Raw genomic sequence first — 18,208 nt, 5'->3', positions numbered from 1 at the left:
AGGATTCAAACTTGGGTCTCCTAGATCCCATTCTGACACCCTAACTACTACACCACACTGGATTGAAACTCTCCTACTGAAATAAATGCAAGTTCAACTTAAAAATAAATTCCTTTGGATCATCTGCCTCAGTTTTTTGATAAAGTGATAGACAGCAAGAGAAGGGAGGATGAAAATGGAAAAAGCAACTGTTGAATGAAAGTAGAAGTGGTTATTTGTAGGGGGAAACAAACTGAAAGGGTTAAGCCATAGGCTTCACTGAGACCTTTTCTGCATGAGAGAAAAAGGCTGGGCTGGTACCCATCTGTCAGCGGGGCTAATCAAGTCCTCGTTTGCCTCGCAGCAAGAGAATGTGGATTCTTCTGGCATTGGGGCCTATGTCGGCCCAGGCCCATCTGGCAGGGAAGAGTTGGGCCTCCCAGGCCCGGCTTCTCCCCCTGCTCTAGGCAGGAGGGACCTAAAATGCCCTACGTGGCTCTGCAGTGCTCTGCAGCCTAGAAATAAAATAGCCCCCATGACTACCAGTACAGAAACAGTGGAACCTTTCTGCCCCAACTGCCTCACATGGAGGTAGAAATCCAAGGTGGACAGAGCACACTGGTGAAAATGGTCCCCCATGGGGAAACAGGAAGTGGGGGGGGCAAACTGCCTCATTGCAAAGAACCAGTGACAGCCTGGTGCGGTGGCCACTGTACAGAATGGGACAAAGTGAGGTATTTTGAGTCATGAGAGACTCAAATGAGTGATATATTTGTGTCATAAGTTGAATAGAATGCCAGAAAGCGACTAAATCTAGAGGAGAAAATACAGGAAGGCACTTGAAATACAGGAAGGCACTTGAAAGCACTTGAAATCTAGAGGAGAAAATACAGGAAGGCACTTCTCTAGAGGAGAAAATACAGGAAGGTGATTCTCTAGGGCTGCCTTTTTCAACATTTTTACTGTGGAAGAGCCCCTGAAATAATTTTTCAAGCTTCAAGTACCCCAGGAAGTGATGTCAACTGGCCATACCTCTATGTCATGCTCCCAGAAGTGACATCACCAACCACATCCATCGCCCTTCTTTTGCCCCTTCCCCCAACCTTTACTACTATTATATGACAGCTCCACCTCATGTTGGCTGGAAAGAATGGCAGGAGCTGAGAAGAAAGCCCAGACATCCTCCCCATACCATTGACATAACTGACTCTTCCCCCCCCCCTTTGATTTTTACACCCACGACCTTGCCACTGAGCCCTCTGGGCAGCTTCCATGAACCCCCAGGGTCTATGGACCTGTGGTTGGGAATTCCTGCCCTAGGGTGCCAGAGGGTGCAGCTCCAGGGTGCCCTGAGCCCCAGTGCTACTGCCCAAGTCACTTGCTGTTTGGAAGCTCCAGGCATACATGCATCTTCTGGCTGGCCGGCTAACAACCAGAAGTGCATCTGCCAGACTGGCTACCTAGGCAGCAGTTTGAGCACTCATCCAGGTGCTCAGCAGCTGGCACACACACCTGGCCTGTCTGGACTAGGGTATCTAAAGCCCTCAGTTTCTTGGAACTTGTTTTCAGAGCCAGAGCAGAGTTCTGGAATGTGAAATAATATTGGTAAAAACTTGTCCGCATGTAACGAGTAACTACAGTTAAAGGGGAATGACTTTTGTATTGGAAGGAGTGCCTTCAAGTGAGTCCCAACACTTCTTTTAAGAGTTAATATCTAGTTATATAGTGGTAAAGATAACAAGGAAAACTGCTAGCAGAAGTATGAACTGAAAAGGAAATAAATGAGCATCCAGGTGGCCTTTTTCATGACGTTCCTGAACAGAAAACTGCACTCTTGACAATTTAAAAGTGGTAAATGCTATTAATTTTTGTTCTCCCTAAGAGAACTCAGATTGGACAGTGAATGATTTACCAGTTGTTTTGCATTCCTTATAAGGACAATTGGACAATGATGCCAAAATTAATGGCAGCCTATAGTTTAAACATAACTGGAATTTTATTCACAGATCTGTATATGATTGAATGTTAATCTGGATGTATAATATTTCCCATATTTATTAACAGAGGATTTTGCATGAAATTCATACAATTCATAAATTATGTACCAGTGGATGTTACAACTGTGAACTACAATAATATAAAAGTAAAACAAATATATGTGTGTTATATAACTGCTATTGTATTCCACACAAAAATTAAATTATTGTTTTGATGCGAAAACAGTGAAAATGCCAGACATGCCACAAATATTAAGGTCACTACATATATGTTACACTGAATATCTAACTTTTGGTGAATGTTGAAATTCCAGTGTGAATAACAACAATCTCACATGGATTTTGTATGTGTCCAAAAAGTATTTCTCCACTTTTTTGTCATCCTTGGATGAATCTAGGCAACTAAATTTCGCTTATTGGCAGCATTCATTTCAAGCCGAACATTTTGAGTTGTTGGATATTCACAAAATTAATCTTGAACCATCAACACACACTTTTTAATATTCTAAGAGCTGAGAACATTTAAAAATCCCAGGATGACATTTCCCCCCTGCTATTAAATGGAAACCAGACAACAAAAGAGGCCCCATGTTTTCTTTGCATTTGGCATGCTTTCTCTAAACAACACTTTCTTGGGGCTAGAGAATCGTTAGTCATGAAATTCAGTCGTTTCTTGACCCAGCAGAAAGTAATCTGTGGGGCAAGGGAAGATGGAAAACAGTTGGGGGGATCCTGTCTTGAGGCTGACAGGTGTCTAGTATCCCAAAAGTTCCTTGAAGCCATTTTGTTACATTCAGCTTTGCCTGTTGTTGTATGCAAGAGCAGCATGGCATGAGGTAAACTGAACAACATGAAAAAGGGAGAGAATAGGAAAACCTGACCTTGGGGTCATGATCTCCAAAAACCAGCTGTATTGTGACTGTGCCCGAATATCATTGGGATTGTTCCTGGCATCTCTGCTAACCACAAAACTGGAAGAGGCCTCTGACTGACACCATGGAGAGGTGCTGGCACTCAGAGTAGACATGGGAGAGTAAAGAACGTGGGGCAGCTTCCCATTTCTTTTCATGCTTTTGAATGGTTTTCTATTTCCAACTTATTCCTGCCCCTCCTGCTGACATCAGACATTGCGTCTGTCATCTGCCCCCCTCCCTTTCCCTTCTTAGTGGGTGTGGAATTGGGTTAGTTATATTGATTTTGCCGCCATTCTTGTCTTAACTTTTGTATTAATTGTATTATGTTTTATCGTGCTTTTATTGTTTTAGGGGATTGGTTTTTATGTGACCCGCCTCGAGCCTCCGGGGGGAGGTGGGATGATATTATTATTATTATTATTATTATTATTAATAATAATAATAATAATAATAATAATAATAATAATAATAATAATAATAATCACTGTCCACTGCAGTTACCGCAGGAGAGAAGCAAACTGTGTGGGGGAAAGATACCCAGCACACTGCAGTGTAGCGAGAACAAATTATACTACATCCGTTCACCCCTCAAATGCATTTCAATAGATTAGATTGTTTGGAGACATTGTTTCCAGCACTGACCAGCTTCAGGATTTGGGGAAAACCTCAAACAGGGCATGAAAGTTGAGGTTCCATGTAGTATGTGTCCGGTACCCCTTCAAGACTTCCAGGGGAGGCAAAAATGTTACAGGGTTGCAGAAATGGAAAATTCTTTCTGCATCAGAGGCCCTGGGGTTCAGTGCTGCTCCTCCAGTGATGGCATAGACGCTGCCTCGTTCCAGCAAGGGACAATCAACTGTGGAAGAGACATGCCTACCTAATTGAGGCCCTTCTGAACTTGATGTATTTATCTAGAGATGTACTTCCTCATTGGATATTGGGACAAACTGCCATAATCTCAAATTATTATTTCATATTATATAGTGGAAATCCAGGGGGCTTTACGCACCGGGATCTTTGTTGCAAATTGGTCACTGAACGAAAAATCGCCATTTAAAATAGTGGAATTCGTCGTTATGCATACCTGCCTTTGTAGTGGAATCCAGTTGCGTTTTGTAGCGTTTCCCACAGCTTCCGGTCTCGGCAGAAAAGGAAGCGCTATTTCCAAGCTCGTCCCGCCCCTGGCCGTCAAGCAGCCAATGGGCAGCCGTTAGCATGCTCCCAAACAGCCCCTTTCCCTTTAAGAAAGGTTTTTTTTAAAAAAAAACAGACCCATTGTAACGAATCTGTGTAGATTCGTTGCAACGGAGAGACACATCCAGCTGCCTAATGTGAGCTGTCATTTGATCGTATGATCGTTGCCACGCTGCCTCGAGTGATAAAAAAAAAATCCCCCCCCCTCTCACGGGCCCGATTTTAGGCTGAATTAATGTGTAAAAAATAAAGGGACTTTATTTCAGCAAACGGGCTTTTATGTGGTTTGTGCTTAGTGACTAAACGTGAAGGACTGAAGCCAGGGAAGCCTCTAAACAGAAAGAGGCTCGCTGGTGCGTTTATCCCCGCTCGCTCGGAGAAAAAAAAATGGCGATCGCTTCGCCGGAAGTTTGGAGGACAGGCTCAGGAGGAGGGACTTTGAAGAAACCGCAACAATGTTAACGCACAGGTCTTTATCGCTAGTGTTGCAGATTGTTTGCAAGAGTGTAGCGCTTTCCGGAGGGTGAATCCACTTTTGGGGATTCCCCTGAAAGCGCTACAACGAAGCGCTTTTTGCTGATCAGTTTCAGGAGTGTTGCAGATTGTCTACGACGTCGTGCGTTATGGCAAATCAATAGCGTTTCCAATTGGCATCCATTGTGCGATTTTGAAGCCGTGCAAAAAGCCCCCAGGTTTTACCTGAATCAGGATGTTGTCATTATGTGGACATTTTTTTTCTCAGTCATGCTTTAGTTTGCCATCTCTGGATGGGGAAATACCTGGAGACTTGGGGCGTGGAGTCTGAGGTTGGCAGGGCTTGGGGAGGGGAGGGACTTTAGTATGGTACAAAGCTATAGAGTATACCATTTTCTCCAGAGGAACTGATCTATGTAGTATAAGATCCACTGTAAAAGCAGGAGATCTCTAGGCCCCACCTGTATATTGGCAACCATATGTTCAACATGGTCCACTAACATACATATGCTTCTGTGTAAGGAATGTTTTCTTTCTCAGAAGGGAAATTTTTACATTCCTGGTTTACTTTCAAATTGCTAAAGGGGAGGATTGTAAAACTCTACCCTGTGTAGTAATTGTAACTTGTCAGAGCGAGACATTATAATTATGTCTACGGGTACATATGGCCTCAAGCACACAATGGTATTAATTCTTTCATCGGTAATTTTATTCTTTAACAATACCATTTATTAGTAGGTAAAAGGGATATTATTTTTCCTCTATTAAAAAGACAGAAAGAATAAGCTATTTTATATTAGCTCGAAGACAAGAATGACACCTCTTCCACCCATAACCTTTGCATTCCCAGCGTGGTTAGTCTTTGTATATTTACAAGTATGGTTCTAAAGTATCATAGAAACTCAGATTTGTTAATTTGGTGCTTAAAGTAAATTATGCATCGATAATTTACTTTGCACATCAGTGTATGTAAACGTTCATAATTCTACCACCATAATTTATGTTAAAAGCAAGAAAGAATAATAGCAGACAGGGGTGGTCTGATTCTGGAGCTCTGAGTAAGGCACAGGAAGGGGCACCACACTGCTGCCACTGCCATTCCACAACATGGTCCCCTGTTTAAGCCACCCCAGGTACAAGCAAAGGACAGCTTTCATCTTTGCAAGGTGGGAAGGCATGGATAGAGGCTCTTTTTGCATTATTTTAACCCAAACTTTGCCACCAGATTTTTACTGCAAATGTATGAAACTGCCTTGGATCCAAGTTTATCATTGTACTGTCTAACAGTGGTTGCCCACTAGGTTTACCAACCTCAAGGTGGTGGTTGAAAATTTCCCACTATTACAACTAGGGATGCCAGTCCCCAGGTGGGACCTCGGGATCCCCCAGTTTTACAACACATCTCCAGATGACAGTGATCAATTCCCCTGGAGAAAATGGTGGTTTTGAAGGGTAGATTCCATAGCATCAGACTCCATTGAGGTCCCTTCCCGCCTCCAAACCCGCCCTCTCCTCTCTACCCCAATGTCTCCAGGCAGGCATTTCCCAACCCAAAACTGGCAACCTTAATTTCAATTAATTTCCAGGTGACAGAGGTCAGTTCACCTGGAGAAAATGACTACTTTGGAAGATGGGCTTTATGGCATTACACCCCACTGAAGTCCCTCCTCAGGCTCCACTCCCCAAATCTCCAACCCAGAGCTGTCAAAACTCAGTGTCCTTGGCCTTTCTCCCTCAGTCTCTTAAATGGGAGATGGCAGGAGCTGAACTTTCTATATGCCAAGTCCATGCTCTACCATTGAGTTCTCTCATTCCTCTCACATCTAGTGCAGCACAGAGGCAGTCTTGCATTAAGATATTTATTTATTTGCAGGATTTCTATTCCTCCTTTCAGCCCAGCCAGGATGATCAAGGCAGCTAACAAATAAAAAGAGAGCAGTATAAATGTCAAGTCGAAATATAGGGAAGAAAGAAGGGAGTATTCAGGGAATGACACACCTAATAAACATTTTTATCAGGTGGCAGTGAAGGTGACAGACAAATATCCCCGGAGAGGGCTCCATGACTGAGAAGGCTCTCTCTCAGCCACCATCTAACCTCAGGAGGTGGGGAAACCTGAAGTAGGTCCTTGTAAGATTAGAAAGAGGTACCCATGTCAGTGTTTTGTAGCAAATAAAATAGATTTCATTGATTTCATTATGTGCTTTGGTGAGTCGTGTATAACAGGGGTAGTCAAGCTGTGGTCCTCCAGATGATCATGGACTACAATTCCCATGAGCCCCTGCCATCAAACGCTGGCAGGGGCTCATGGGAATTGTAGTCCATGGACAACTGGAGCACCACAGCTTGACTACCCCTGATGTATAACAACCTTCAACAGCACGCTTCCTCAGGTATGTGAAGAAGTGAATTGTGACTCACGAGAGCTCATATTGAAATAAAAGTTGTTAGTCAAGGTGTCTCAGAGGAAGACTGTAATGGTAGGTTTGTATGGGAGCAGGTGGTCCTGAAAGTCTGCTGGACCCAGACTGCATCGTTCAGTACCAGCACCTTGAATTGGGCCTGGAAATAAATTGGGAACCAGTGAAAATAGGCCAAGACTAGATGGAGGTGGTCCTGTGATTCATTCCAGTTGGCATTCTGACTACAGCATTCTGTATCACTTCTCAAGGGCAGTCTTACACAGAGCACTCGGTAGCAATCTAACCTATATATATTCAGGACGTGTAAAATCATGGTCAGATCTTTTCTGGCCAGGAAAAGCCACAGCTGACTAACCGGTCAAAGATGGTAAAGGGCAATCCTGGGCACAGCTGCCACCTGCTTACCCCACAGTATGCTTGGGTCCCAAAGCACCCCCAGACTAAATAACTGTTCCTTAAAGGAACAGAATGGGTAACATCTTAAATCCAGGGTCATAGAATAATAGAGTTGGAAGGGTCCTCATGGGTCATCTAGTCCAACCCCCTGCACTGTGCAGGACACTCACAATCCTTTCACTTATCCACTGTAACTGGCCACCCACTTAAGCCTTCACGGAATCAGCCTCTCTGTCGGATGGCTATCTAGCCTCTGTTTAAGGTCAAACCTTCAGCTCATTAGTAGCACTCAGATTTGTTCCCTTTAGTCCCCTGACCTCCTGGTCCTGATTCAAATCACACCACATATGCAATAGCATTAATTTGGGCCAGTTCCCTAGAGAGACAGCATAGAAACTGTCCAAATAAATGTAAAAACAAACTCTTAAAAATTGCTGGGAGCTCTGATCTTGGAATTCCCAAGACACATCTCAAAGATCAAGCACTAATCATATCGACACCTACATTGCTGTTCCCCACCTTTTAGACATAGGAGGTTTTAGAGGGAATGAGCACCATTTATTTTCATTTATGTTAATAAATGTAACTATATTTTATTGAGTTTTATATTATTTATACTACATTTTGTATTTCAATGTTGTAAGCCTCCCTGAACCATTGGGAAGGGCAGCATATAAATGAAATAAAGAATAATAATGTATGTGTGAACAATGTCCTAGGGATATCTGAACCCTGGATATACCATTGCATTCATTTTCCTTATCCATTCCCCTTGTCCCAGAGCCAGGGAAGCATTCAATTGAATTGCTTTTAGGGTTGTTGTTTTGTAGCTTATGCTTGTAATTGCACTTAATGAGTTCCTTAGAAAGAACGGACACCCATCGCATAGTGTAGTGTTTGTTTTTCTCGAGGTCACCACATGGAAGCCAGACAGGTGATGAATTATGCATGACAACCCTGAATACAGAATCCAAGCCTCAATGTCCTCTGTCAGTTGTTCAGTATTCTCGACTGTGTCTGATGCCTGGAATGGTAAAGATGTGCCATTTTTGACACCATGCTTACAAGTCAAGGATCATATGACATCGATGCCAATTCTGGATTTTTCATGTGCATGCACACAAAAGCTCATACCTTGAATGAAACGTTGGCACAAAATCACCCTGACAGCAGCAGTTCCCCATCATCTTATGACGTGCTTATCCTGAATTCCATGTGGGTGGTTCCTGGGGCTTCTCCTTTAAGCTGGAACAAAACCAATACTACCCCCCTTCACTACAGCAAAAAGAAGAAACAAAGAGACTGAGGGGGGACTATTGGCTTGCCAACCCAGGGAGGGAGAAGAGCTTAACTCTGTTTTCCTCTTTTCGCTTTCAGCCTTTTAACAGACTACTTTCCAACTTTGGTAGGGTTGGTATCTCTGGGTTGGAAAATATGTGGAGACTTTGGGGGTGGAACCCGGAGTAAGTGGGATTTGGGGCAGAGTGGGACCTCAGTTGAGCATAATGCTATGTAGCCCACCCTCCAGAGTGGCCATTTTCTCCTGGGGAACTGATCTTTAGTCTGGAGATGAGCTATAATTCTGGGGATCACCAGGTCCCACCCTTAAACTGTGGTGTGCCGCTCAGATCTGAAGGGGAAAAGTGGGGCACCTCGTTTTATTCCTATCAGATATGTAAATGCCCATTTCCCATTCACAGCTGAGCAGTAATGCTACTACTAAAGCTCATTAAAGGACTTAAAAGGGCAACTGTCCATTTTGACCTCACAGCTGAGCAGTGGCATTGACATTCATCTATGAAGGGAGAAAGAGGCTGCAATTTTGGTCATTTGGATTGTGCTGATGCAGCAGACCGTAAAGAGGGACAATTTCAACAGCAAATGGCATGGAGACAGAGACAGAGGCTGTCCCAGCTTGCCTTCACCCTACTTGAAAGCACCTCCCACCACGTATAAAATTGTCCTGAACTAGTTGCCCTGTAATGATACAAATATAATGACTGCATCTGATGAAGTGTGCATACCTTAAATAAAACTTTGATCTTAAGAGTGTAATTGAACTCAAACTTTGTAATGATATGTTATCCTTGTATCCTTTTTTTCCTGTTTTTAATCATGTTGCTATCAAATTATTGTTAGTACTGATTATTTGACATAAAACAAATAGCCATTAGGAAGTGGCAAGTGTAAACAGACCAGATTCTAGTGAGGATGTGGGAAGAATTCCGACACACTCTCTGGGCTTTCAAGTGGAGGAAATTGAGGCCTACTAAAGAGCCTGTTGTGGTGCAGGGTGGTAAGGCAGCCGACATGCTGTCTGAAGCTCTGCCCATGAGGCTGGGAGTTCGATCCCAGCAGCCGGCTCAAGGTTGACTCAGCCTTCCATCCTTCCGAGGTCAGTAAAATGAGTACCCAGCTTGCTGGGGAGTAAACAGTAATGACTGGGGAAGGCACTGGCAAACCACCCCGTATTGAGTCTGCCATGAAAACGCTGGAGGGCGTCACCCCAAGGGTCAGACGTGACTTGGTGCTTGCACAGGGGATACCTTTACATTTAAAGATGTACATGAATTAGGAATGGATGTGAGATTGAGTCTTGAATTGGTTGCTTTTCTTTAGTTGACTAATAATGGATTGGCAGGAGTCTGATTCACCTCTTCCTTCTTCCCCATCAGGATAACATTTTTAAACTAGAAGATTCACATTTTGAAAACGGCAGAGGAAAAAGCCCCTACGACCCCAAATTGCTGACAGCTTCTCTTTTAATAGGTATGTAGTGTTGCATAAAATGAACATTATCTACAGTGACATGCTTCTTCATTTTCTTAAGGTTTTACTTCCTATTTTTCAAAGTTTTTTGAGAAGAGGTGAAATATGGCTTTACACCCCAGCACTGCAAGCTAAAACAGGCTTAATCCTGCATAACTAATTGGTACTCATAATCTCCATTGAAGGATGTGCAAGTTGGGGCTTTCTCCTGGCAGTACAAGCGGTACAAGCAGTAAACTCTGAATTGAAAAAAGGTCAGGGGGTGCCCAGAATATTGCAAAACAAATAACCCAAAAAAAAAATGACTGATGAAAGGCTATAAATATTAATGTTAATCCAGTGTCCCTGAAATTGCCTTTAGTTTTCTTCTTATGGGCCAAACTAGACATGAAGCCAGGAGATCTGTAAATGAGTTCCGAAGAATTACTTTTCCCTATAAACAAGGGCTGGTTTACACCATCTTTTTGCAGTTTTCTTGTTCTTCATGCCACCTGTTCTCAGGAATGTGGTTATATAGAGAAGTGTGTTGTGTTTAAGGATAGCCATGGACTGGAAAATTCCTGTTCAGTTTGGGGTTTGGGATATTCTTGAACTGAATTTCCTGAACCAAGATGGCCCAACCCTTCCAATACAAACTGGTCCAGGTCAAGCCAGTCCATTTTGCTTCTCCCTGCTCTTCTTCTTCTTGGCCAAGGAGTTAGCCCCACTTCCCTGGGCATCTGTGTCCCAGCGCCTGCCATCTCTGCTCTTGGTCCTCTGACTTAGTCCAATGCCATCCAGCTCAACATCTCCTTCTTAAGATCCCATTCCCATCCTAGGAGTTGGGTCCTGCCCCTTGTTCCCCCACCTTTCTCCATGATGTCCCAACTCTCATTAGAATCCTCCTTGACTTCCTTCTGCCATGCAGCCACAGTGTGAATTAGACACCCTTGCCAGGCTAGAAGTATCCCTGTCCACACCTGCCCTATTGGCCATCATGCTGTCTTTTTGGTTTCTTTCCCATCTTCTCACTGGAGCACCTGGCCTCATTGACCTTATTGTGCCCTCTGAGATTACAAGTAGCTGCCCGACTTCGCAGGTGCTCAGGGGCCATCATAAGGGGACCAGGAAGTGGACATGCACAGGAGACCACCACTGCTTTCTCAAATACAGCTGCTGCTGAACAGATATAGAGTAGGAGGCAAAATGGGAAACGCAGAAGAGGCTGTGATCCCCCTCTTTGTTCTTGGATAAAAAAAAGAAGAAGAAGAAGAGTTGGTTCTTATATGCCGCTTTACCCTACCCGAAGGAGGCTCAAAGCGGCTTACAGTCACCTTCCCATTCCTCTCCCCACAACAGACACCCTGTGGGGTGGGTGAGGCTGAGAGAGCCCTGATATCACTACTCAGTCAGAACAGTTTTATCAGTGCTGTGGCGAGCCCAAGGTCACCCTGCTGGTTGCATGTGGGGGAGCGCAGAATCGAACCTGGCATGCCAGATTAGAAGTCCACACTCCTAACCACTACACCAAACTGGCTCTCTAAAGCTAAGGTTAGCAGGACTGCAGTGGCCAGTAGATGTGGGGAGTGAAGTAAAGTCAAGAGAAGGTGATTTTTGGGGGGGAGGGATTTACTTTGAATACTTTTACATGACACAGATACAGGTATTTTGTAATCTGGGATTGGGAAGAACTCATAATTAATATGTACAAGGATGCCCTAGTATTTTTCTAGGCCACAAGAGGCTACAATTCCCAGTTTATTTACTTTCTAGCAACTATTATTAACTGTATAGTGAGCTGGTGGAAGGGTCAGTTATACCTAGTAAACATCAATGAAGTAAGCAACATGCAAACCAAAGTTTGAACAGCTTACTAGGTACCATGCAGATCAAATTCCTCTCACATTTGAGCCTGCTTATTCTACTACTATGATGCTACAACTGCTGGGAGGGGGTGCAATATAAGCAGCTCTGAGGCATCATTATACTGCTGTCCATTATTGATGGGCTCTTTTTAAAAAAGTTACCATGTGGCTGTCAATATAACTGCTCCCACTTCCCAGTCCAATCAGAAAGGTTATCCATCTGCAGACTAAGGTCAAGTCAATGACCATGTATGCAACATGTACATGAACAGCTTTTTCATATTAGAAGATTACAGATTGAGGATCCCATCCTTCTCCCCCCTCCCCCCGCTTTCTCAGTGGGCTGCCTGCCTGCAGTTGGTGTCAGCAGCTCTCATTGCTTTTCCTCCAGCAGAGTCTTCTCAGGGACTCCTGCAAAACTCTTGGAGGAGGGGGGAATCCCAGTGGCAGTAGTGCCATGCGTTTGCTTACTTGCCAAGGAGATATTCCAAGCAGAGGGTCTTAATGTTAGGCAAGCATTCCAAATGTCACCTGGCTTATACATCTATAGACACTGAGCAATGTTGAGCAGGAGTTATACAATGCTTCACTGGTACTATGGAAGTAAAATTCCTTTATGGAATACTCCAGTGACACAGAAAATAAAGCCAGGTTGGGACCTTGAAGACTGGCACAGGCTTTATTCAGTTGCTGGTGTTAATAGACTCTGCTTTCATCCATACTTGCTTGTTCACTCCCGGGAGTGGGATTTTGCATTCCTGACTGCGAATTCCACAGCCCTCCCTTACTTACATGGGGGGGGGGGTCTTTCTTTTCTCTGCAGTAACCAGCCCTCCAGACACACCCCACTCCTTTCAGAATGATAGACATTTTCTAGTCTTAAAACTTATGTCAGTTGTGCACTTTAAATGTTGGTAACGCATGATCTTTTTTTTTTCTTTTTACTTAGTTTGCCTTCTGGCATGTCTTTTCCTGGGTGACCATTCCCCCCTCTTCTGACAACTATGAAATATTATCAGGTTTCTTGTCTGTCCCTTGACTTGTATTGATTCCTCTTTAGTCTCTTGAGAGGGGCTGACAAGTAAACGGGGAGGTTAAGTAAAGGCTAAGAGAGGCATCAAAGGCATTTTCTCAAGCCCTATACATAAGAAGGCCTATAATTAAGTGATTGTCTCTCCTTTCCAAAGAGCAAGTGGCAGATGTGTTAGAAAAGTGATAACTCAGGAATGAATACACTGTAATTTCCCCTCAATTTGGTTTATTCCTCCTACTGGGCAGAAGGGGCCTTATTGCTTCTCATTCCACATCTTTCTAGGATCCCATTTTCTCCCTTCCTGGGGCATACTTGCCTGAGGGCCTTTGAGGGGCCAACAGAGAGGACAGCTCCTCTTGCCCATGAGGCATGGTCAGACACAGCTCTCCCTGCTGGAGTGAGCTTGTAAAATGTGATCCTGCCTTGAAAATAATAAGCTTGTCAACCAAGGAATCTTGTAATCTCTGTGGGCACACACTGAGACCATGGGATAGATGATACCTGAAAGTGGTCAAAGCATTCTGTGACTTCTAATGTGAAAGGCAAAGCTCTGAGAGTTGCCTGATATATAACCAAAACATCTGTTGTGCCCATTCAACTTGGTGTCAGATGCATTCCATATTGTTGCAGGCTGGAAGACTCAAAAGTCACAGCTCAACAGGATTGTTGTGCACTGTAGCAAAAGGGCTAAAAAGAGATGTGGAAACATTCAGACTCAAAACCTTGATCCCTGGAGTCAAATGATTATGGAGAACCAACCATACTTTCCATCTTATCTTCTCTAGTCTACTTCCAATCATTAGCGTGGACCTGAGAAGTCACTCAACTGCTCCTCTCATTAGAGTGGTAATGAGTGGTGGAAGAGATTGGTTATAATAGCAGTAGAGGTCCCTTAGATGTTACTCTGTGGCTAGCCCAAGGTTGCCCAGCAAGTTTCCATGGCACAAGTGGGGATTCAAACCTGATTTCCAAGATCCTAGCTCAGCACATTAGCCACTACACCACACTGACTCTCATATTCTGAGCACCACACTGACTCTCATATTGATCCCTTCAACCCAAATATGTGTATTCTGAATAGTCCCTGGCAGTCTTCTCTGTAATACCGCTGCCTGAAGTATTTGGCATTGAATCTGAGACCTTTTTTATACAAAGTAGCTGCTTGCCACTGACATACAGCCTCTCCCAATGTAGTATTTTGATTGGCAGGTTGGCCCCTGGGTCACCACATTCACTTCCTATTGCCTAAGGGAAGGGAAGGGAAGGGAAGGTAGCATGGTATAGCCTGATCTCATCAGATCTTAGAAGCTAAGCAGGGCTGGTACTTGGAAGGATGACCACCAAGGAAGACTCTGCAGAGGTAAGCAATAGCAAACTATCTCTGCTTCTCACTTGCCTTGAAAGTCCCTTTCTGATAGAAATCCTTGTAACAGATAAAGGTTTTTTCTCTTTCATACAGGCACTTTGGTTTTTGAAGTCAGATTTTAATGCTTCATATGCCACATGGATAAATACTTACCCACTCCAATTACTAAAGGCTTAATCTGGGTTTTCCAAAACCTAGCTTGATCTGAGTCTGTGTGCAGAGGTGTGTTAAGGTTTTAAAAAATCCATTTGCCTTCAGAAGCCAAAGTAGTTTTAAAGAACATATCTGAAAGGGACCAAAGCCATTCTAGTGATCAATATGTACATATGAAGAAAAGACCACCATTCTCTTTATTGGGGGGTGGAGCTGATGTGCCTTTATAGATTAGCATTTAGTGCTGGCCATCCAGATGTTGGATTGTTATCAACTTGCAGATTCAGCAATGAAGAGGTATCAATAAAGTATCTTTTTTCCAATACTCTCTCCCTACAAGGAAAGTCACTTTGTTAAAAAGAAGAAAAAAACTGTTTTGGGGACTGAAAATACACACAAGATTCTAGAAGGAAATTCTGTCATGCAACAAAGTCCATGGCATAGTGAGACTATGAGTTCAGTTAATGGCTTCACAGGGAAAGTTGTTTATTATTATTCCCTATCTCAACAGACTCAGGGCGCTTGTATTGTATTCTCTTATGCATTCACTGACTAACCGTTTAATGCAATTCCATGCTTTATTACAGATGGGGAACTTTATTCAGGAACTGCAGCAGACTTCATGGGCAGAGACTTTGCCATTTTTCGTACCCTGGGGCACCACCATCCAATAAGGACAGAGCAGCATGACTCTCGGTGGCTGAATGGTAAGTCTAGCACTCCTTTTACCCAGCCCCACTTTTTTTTGAATAGCAGATGAAGTTATGCTTAGCCTCTTCTTTCTGCTTAGCACCACTATAAACTGCAGCATGGAAGCAATAGATCAGTAAAACTAATCTGTGCTGATTTTGTTTTAACTGACAGTGCTTGTAGGGTACAGTTCCATTGCAAAGCAGACAGCCAACTGCTTCATTCTTGAAGCTCCTCTTTTCTAGGCAAAGTAACTTGGTAGCTTGAAATGTCTTTGGTGGCTACATTGGCCTATAAACTCCTTTTGGAAAGTCAGGCACATTGTTACATTGGTGCTGGCAAAAACAACAGTGGTGGGGCTCAGATATGGGGCACGTGCCTTTATGAACAATGATCTGCTCCATGATCAAGAGAGATAAGAGAGAACAAAAAACGTCTAAAATGTCTTTGCTTCTCATGGGTTGAAAACGTGCCTTTCTTTATATATTTCTCTGTGGGGAAACCTTTTTCCATTCTTTGATCAGGATCTGACATCATGGCTCTGGATTTGAAACAATCTTATTCCATATAATTATCATGGAAGAAAATCATGAGATAAATAGGGCTTCCATTGGGAAACTGGTAATGGGTTTCAGTCTAGGAAATCTTGGGAAATCCTGGAGGTTTGGGATGGCAGACTGTGGGGAGGAAAGGGATCTCAGCATGTTATAATGCCAATAGAGCTGCCATCTCTTCCAGGGGAACTGATTTCTGTCTGGAGATCAGTTGTAATTCTGGAAGAACTCTAGATCCCACCTGGAGATTGGTCCAGAGCCATTTTAACAGCATTATAGGCCTCCGGGCACTGCCTACACAACCATTCACAGGAATAAAAATGTTAATTATCTATAAAATTAAACTTATATTTATCAGTATTGCTAAAAATTTTGACATCTTATATAAACAGCTTGTCCATTCATGTTTTACAACCTGTCATCAATACATACATAGTTTAGCATGGGGTCCCTATGCTTGTGGGGATCCCCAGGCAACTACTCAGCCTGTCTATGCATTAAGACAGCCCTGTGTTGGTCCTACATACCTGTGCTGGCCTTAAACCACCATGCCACATTCAGGTGTTTCCCCTTACTTCAACAAGAGTCAAGTTATTTCGAGACAGAGCCAGCCCTCAAGCCATCAGTTACCTATCCTTGATTTATCTCTTTTTGAAAAAGGAATAAGTTTCTGCCAGGCTCATGCTGCCTCTCTCAGTGTTGAAAGCAATTTTATTAGGGAAGTTTGAGCATCAACATAGTGAAAGAGAACCGAAAAGAACTGCACTCTGAACCTGCCATTGGGATAAACTCCTTCTGTTTGATTTCAAATCCCCTGATAAAGGAGAGAGAGAGAAAGAGAGAAATAACCAGCAGCATCTAAGCAGGCTATGTAGTGGAAGCATAATGCTATAATATCCAAGTGCCATCTGTCTCATTTAAGGTCAATGAAATGTTTTTCTGAAGGCAAACTAATTTCAGTCTGAATAATGTGGCAATTAGAAATTTAACTGCGTGATCCAGATATTATGGTTACAGAACTGGGAGAGCAAATGCAGTCTGATGATTCTGGCTTATTTGACTCTAGAATGGATCGTGTTCAACACACATGGATGAAGTCTTAGCAAGTGGGTTGCAGTGTGATGAGGGGCTCTGAAATGCTGGCCATCAGAGATCTTAGGTTGCACTGTGGTGCTTGAGGCTGAAAGTGTGGCCTGCTGGTTGGGCTTTATGGGATAAGAAGCAGGATGCTGCCTGGTAAGGCTGTGATAGCCAAGGTCTGTGTCAGCATATGAGAAGGGTCCTAGCTTAATTCATCTTGGACCAACCTTAGTCACCTGTAATGTAAATCAAGGAGGATGCTCCCTTTTTTTTGTGCTCCCCCACCCAAGTCATAGTCTTAATCTCTACAGCCTCACATAATATAGAATCATAGAGTTGGAAGAAGCCATACAGGCCATCTAGTCCAACCCCCTGCTCAACGCAGGCTCAGCACAAAGCATCCTAAAGCATCCAAGAAAAGTGTGTGTCCAACCTTTGCTTGAAGACTGCCAGTGATGGGGAGCTCACCACCTCCTTAGGCAGCCTATTCCACTGCTGAACTACTCTGACTGTGAAAAAAATTTTTTCCTGATATCTAGCCTATATCGTTGTACTTGTAGTTTAAACCCATTACTGTGTGTCCTTTCCTCTGCAGCCAACAGAAACAGCATCCTTCCCTCCTCTAAGTGACAACCTTTCAAATACTTAAAGAGGGCTATCATGTCCCCTCTCAACCTCCTTTTCTCCGGGCTGAACATTCCCAAATCCCTCAACCTATCTTCATAGGGCTTGGTCCCTTGGCCCCAGATCATCCTCGTCGCTTTCCCCTGTACCCTTTCAATTTTATCTACGTCCTTCTTGAAGTGAGGCCTCCAGAACTGCACACAGTACTCATTATCAGTACATAGTACTCATATCATTACCCCATTATCATTATCTTTTCAGTTCATGTATTACATTTGCCAACTTTGACTTGGAAAATTCCTGGAGATTTGAGGATGATACTAAGGGAAGGAGCTCAGCAGGGATCTGATGCCACAGAGTCTGCTCCCTGAAACTGCTTTTTTCCTCTGAGGAACTGATCTCCATAGTCTGGAGATCAGATGCAATTTTGGAAGAACTGGAGACCACACTAGGAGGCAGGCCATCCTGATTTCTGGCTCTGATGAATTATTCCTTTGCCCTTCTGCCTTCTGAGGGTCTTCTTAGGTGGGTTGACTTCTCACACTCTCAGAGGTAAGATGGACTGCCAGAAACAGTTTTCCATACCAATTTAACTTCCCCAACCCTTCCATATCTGATAATTTGTCCTTTTGGCTTAGACTTGCCTTGCTTCAAGCCACATTTTTGTGTGTTGTATAGTTGTGCACATAGTATGGTCTTTGGCAATTGTTAGGGCTCT

General features: G+C 43.5%; 1 protein-coding gene across 2 annotated transcripts in view; it reads left to right on the top strand.

The window, feature by feature from the left end:
* Positions 1-18,208, top strand: part of SEMA3A (semaphorin 3A) — a 206,490-nt gene that overhangs the window by 102,666 nt on the left and 85,616 nt on the right. For both annotated transcript variants that reach the window (XM_077337860.1, XM_077337861.1), the window contains 2 exons: positions 10,053-10,146; positions 15,130-15,249. In XM_077337860.1, the coding sequence (XP_077193975.1) occupies positions 10,053-10,146; positions 15,130-15,249 (214 nt within the window). The remainder of the gene's footprint in view (positions 1-10,052; positions 10,147-15,129; positions 15,250-18,208) is intronic.

The sequence above is a fragment of the Paroedura picta genome, chromosome 5 (genome assembly GCF_049243985.1).
Source record: "Paroedura picta isolate Pp20150507F chromosome 5, Ppicta_v3.0, whole genome shotgun sequence".
Lineage (NCBI taxonomy): Eukaryota > Metazoa > Chordata > Lepidosauria > Squamata > Gekkonidae > Paroedura > Paroedura picta.
Note: the sequence above shows the minus strand (reverse complement) of the source record. Positions and strands in the feature narration are given on the sequence as shown.